Genomic DNA, 3,268 nt, shown 5'->3' on the forward strand with positions numbered 1-3,268 from the left:
GCCCAACATTTATAGGAACAGGATGCATTTTATAACAGCTTTGAATAAACTCTTCCCTAAAAGTAGGCCAAAAGAATCTAATTTGGGCATGAGTTTCAACAAGAAGAAAAATTATTATTGCTCCTTTTTGTTCTACATACTTTTTTCACAATTTTTTGAAATCACAGCACAAGCCTATATGGAATGAAAAGAGAAGGAAAATGCTGAGTATTCATAGTATCTAAAGCATACAATGTCATGAATGATATCACAAACTGAGGGAGAACTAACGATACTCTGCTTTATAAAGAACAGTGTTTGTAGCAGATCATGGTTAGCTATGAGCATGTGAATGAACCTGATCAGAGGTAGGAACTGCAATAGCAATCCAGTAAGGGGAAGGAATCATCTTTATGTTCTATCCTTGTCTTTACCATTAGTAGTGTCAAAACCAAAGAAGGGGGAGTCATTTTTCCTCTACATGTTGCTTTATTTGTAGAGCAGTTTGGAAGCAAAGACTGTTCTCAAGTCACTGTAAAATCATAGGTTTTCTGCCAAATCTCAATTCTCAGCAACTCTTAGTTATTTACTTTAGATTGGGCTCTTAGCTGTAGGGGAGTTCATATGAGGGAATGTTACTTGTGCTCTGTAAACCCAAAAGAAAAGTGTTACTAGGAAGCATACCTTGGTAGAAAAGGGTATAGTCCCACATCTTAATTGACGTCCTAGCAGATGGGATGGTGCTGGGATGAGTCTGTGCTGTACTCCTGTAGATGTTATTGTTTCTTTGTGCTCCCCTAGCATCTTCAGAGGCTTCTATCAGTTTTTGTCCTTTGCAGACAGACGCCCAGATCTACAAAGATATGTAGGTGTGCATGGGTAGATCTAGAATTTTGAAAAGAGGGGTGCAGATGGTGAGGTACATCATCACATATAAAACAACACATGTTTTTATCCAGTTAAAAAATAAAACAGAAGCTTTCCTAACATGCTAGGGGCCTAGAGTTGTTTTATGAAGTTTAAGATTGAAGCAAAAACAAAAATAACTTTTATTGGAATGAGTTAAAAACAATCTGCAGGGCTGTGAAATAGGAGCTTTATTACCAGGAACAGCTAATAGACAGCAGAAATGCAGAGCAAAGGATAGCTTATTGGTGGAATATCAAGACCATCAAAAAGAAGAAAAGGTTGTTAACACCTACATTCATCGATTCATAGATGCTAGGGTCGGAAGGGACCTCAATAGATCATCGAGTCCAACCCCCTGCATAGGCAGGAAATCCAGTCTAAATCTGCTCTCTGCTAGCTTGTGACTATTATTTCTTGTAACCCCGGGGGCATCTTGGTGAATAAAACCTCACCAATTCCCTTCTGTGCCCCTGTGATGAACTTATAGCCAGCCACAAGGTCACCTCTCAACCTTCTCTTGTGGAGGCTGAAGAGGTCCAGGTGCCCCAGTCTCTCCTCATAGGGCTTGGCCTGCAAGCCCTTAACCATACGAGTGACTCTTCTCTGGACCCTCTCCAGGTTATCCACATCCCTCTTGAAGTGCGGCACCCAAAACTGCACGCAGTACTCCAACTGCGGTCTGACCAGCGCCCAATAGAGGGGAAGCATCACCTCCCTGGATCTGTTCGTCATGCATCTGCTGATGCACGATGAAGTGCCATTAGCTTTTCTGATGGCTTCGTCACACTGCCGACTCATGTTCATCTTGGAGTCCACTAGGAATCCAAGATCCCTTTCCGCTTCCGTTCCACCAAGCAGGTCATTTCCTAGGCTGTAGGTGTGCTGGACATTTTTCCTCCCTAGGTGCAGCACTTTTTTCTCCTTGTTGAATTGCATTCTGTTGTTTTCTGCCCATATGTCCAACCTGTCCAGGTCTGCTTGTAGTTGTATGGAATGAAGAGTGGAATGAAGAGTTTGGAAGGTATTTAGTAGATTATAATGAGCCATGAAGTCAATTTACTTGCCTCTGCAGTACCTGACTGAAAATGCTACTGCTGTTGCCAGACAGTTGGTTTTAAACCTTGGGTAGACCAAAAATCAAAGGGGGTGGGGTGCATCAGTGCACCCCTTGGATCTACCCCTGTAGGTGTGTAACAGAGGACTCTGCCTTGTTATGGAGAAAGTGAGGACCTTGATTTTCAGACAAGATTTTGAGAAGCCAGAAGAGAGAGGCTGTGGGACTATAAACTCAGCACCAGAGGCAGAGGGAGGCAGTCTGACATGGGCAGAGTTGGAGGCAGGAGCTCTGAGCTGGGAGTTGAGTGAAGCAATGCTGGGAACTGGAGACTGGCTGAAGCTATACAAGCAGAAAGCGCTCCTTATACAAAGCCAAGAAGCAGTACTGAAGATGAAGTGAACTCTGAATAGGTCTAGAAGGGCCAGTGCTCAGAAGCTAGGGGGAGGAGCCTGGGGGAGGCTTGCAGAAGATGAATTCCATTTGGAATTGAGGCTTGGGTTGTGGCTGAAGGGGTAGAAGGAAGCTACTGTGGGTGCATAGATGGCAGGTGCTGTAGTTGATGGAAGACCATTACAGAGGCGGACTGGGAACAAATGGGACGCTTGAACATGGGGGTGATGATTGAGACTCCCAGAGGACTATTAGCTGCGACTAAAGATAGATCCCTAACTGGGGACAGTTAGTTAGGCTGAAAGTGCCCCATGGACTAAACAGAGATGAGCCAATAGACAACACCTGTCTTACTGTGGTGTAGTGGGGGACAGCCTTTTGAAGGGTCATCAATAACACTGAAGATGTGGCAGGTGAGTACAGGGAGGGAACTGCATTAACTGGACAATGGAAGAGATGGGATTAGAGTGACCATCAAGAAGTGCCACACTGCCTTTAGATGATGAATCATTAAATCCCTAAGTACTCTTAGCTCTGTCAGTGTAATGATGCCCCCGTATACCAACACTAGCTTCTTCAGCCACAGCAGAGTCAGACCATGATGTTTGTCTTGAATGGAATAAAACAGAGGCCTATGCCAGGCTTATGCTTCTTGTTTGTGCTGAGGACTAATTATACCATTCTTAATTAAATGAGTTGCTTCTTTTTGTGTATTTTTACCATACACAGAACTATGCACACTCCTATTACTTGGCTCCATTGTTTTTAGCATTATTTCAAAACAAAACTTTTTGTATAATTGTATTTAATTTAATTTATTTTGATTATGATCTTGAATGTTTTGTAAATAGGTCTGATTTTTTTCCTGCCCTTTCCAAGAAAAAGCACATACATCTGAGTATATATTCCAGAATCTCTTAGATATCATAGGCC

The 3,268-nt window shown here is 42.9% G+C and overlaps 1 protein-coding gene across 1 annotated transcript in view; it reads left to right on the forward strand.

Moving 5' to 3' along the window:
- Positions 1 to 309: 309 nt before the first annotated feature.
- DPP4 (dipeptidyl peptidase 4) overlaps positions 310 to 3,268 on the forward strand; it is a 77,720-nt gene continuing 74,761 nt past the window's right edge. Inside the window, exons 1-2 of the mRNA XM_014526682.2 lie at positions 310 to 347; positions 781 to 844. Coding sequence (XP_014382168.1) covers positions 310 to 347; positions 781 to 844 — 102 coding nt within the window. The remainder of the gene's footprint in view (positions 348 to 780; positions 845 to 3,268) is intronic.

This window comes from Alligator sinensis, unplaced genomic scaffold, assembly GCF_000455745.1.
Source record: "Alligator sinensis unplaced genomic scaffold, ASM45574v1 scaffold1779_1, whole genome shotgun sequence".
Classification (NCBI taxonomy): Eukaryota; Metazoa; Chordata; order Crocodylia; family Alligatoridae; genus Alligator; species Alligator sinensis.